Below are 415 nucleotides of genomic sequence, written 5' to 3'. Positions count from 1 at the left end.
AATGTTGCCTCAAGGACAGGATGAACTTTGAGATCCCTGAGGAGATTAAGGAACCACAGCATTTCCAGAAGGAGCATGCCACATCGGTCATCTCTGAGATGCTCTGGAACATCTTTTGTATTTTCGAAAGCAATTTCTCCAGCACTGGCTGGAATGAGACCATTGTTAAGGACCTCCTTGCTAACCTTGATTGGCAGATGGACCGTCTGGAGCCATTCCTGAAGGAAAAAGTGAAGGAGAAAAGCTTCACCTTGGGAAACGAGAGCATCCTGTCCCTGAAGAACTATTACTCAAGGATCAAGCAGTACTTGAAGACCAAGGATTACAGCCGCTGTGCCTGGACAGTAGTCCAATTGGAAATCCTCAACAACTTTGTCATCATTAACAGACTTACAAATTACCCCCAAAACTGAAG

General features: G+C 45.1%; 1 protein-coding gene across 1 annotated transcript; it reads left to right on the top strand.

The window, feature by feature from the left end:
- The first annotated feature begins 20 nt into the window (after nt 1-20).
- Nucleotides 21-413, top strand: LOC103584029 (interferon beta-like). The gene has a single exon (XM_008565172.1). The coding sequence runs from the start codon at nt 21-23 to the stop codon at nt 411-413; it is 393 nt and encodes a 130-aa protein (XP_008563394.1).
- Nucleotides 414-415: the final 2 nt, after the last annotated feature.

The sequence above is a fragment of the Galeopterus variegatus genome, unplaced genomic scaffold (assembly GCF_000696425.1).
Source record: "Galeopterus variegatus unplaced genomic scaffold, G_variegatus-3.0.2 Scaffold36233, whole genome shotgun sequence".
Taxonomy (NCBI): Eukaryota; Metazoa; Chordata; class Mammalia; order Dermoptera; family Cynocephalidae; genus Galeopterus; species Galeopterus variegatus.
The sequence above is the reverse complement of the archived record's forward strand: the minus strand, read 5'-3'. Positions and strand labels throughout refer to the sequence as shown.

What these genes read in the sequence shown, in the direction of transcription:
- LOC103584029 (XM_008565172.1), top strand. Translation starts at nt 21, where the DNA reads ATGAACTTTGAGATCCCTGAGGAGATTAAGGAACCACAGCATTTCCAG.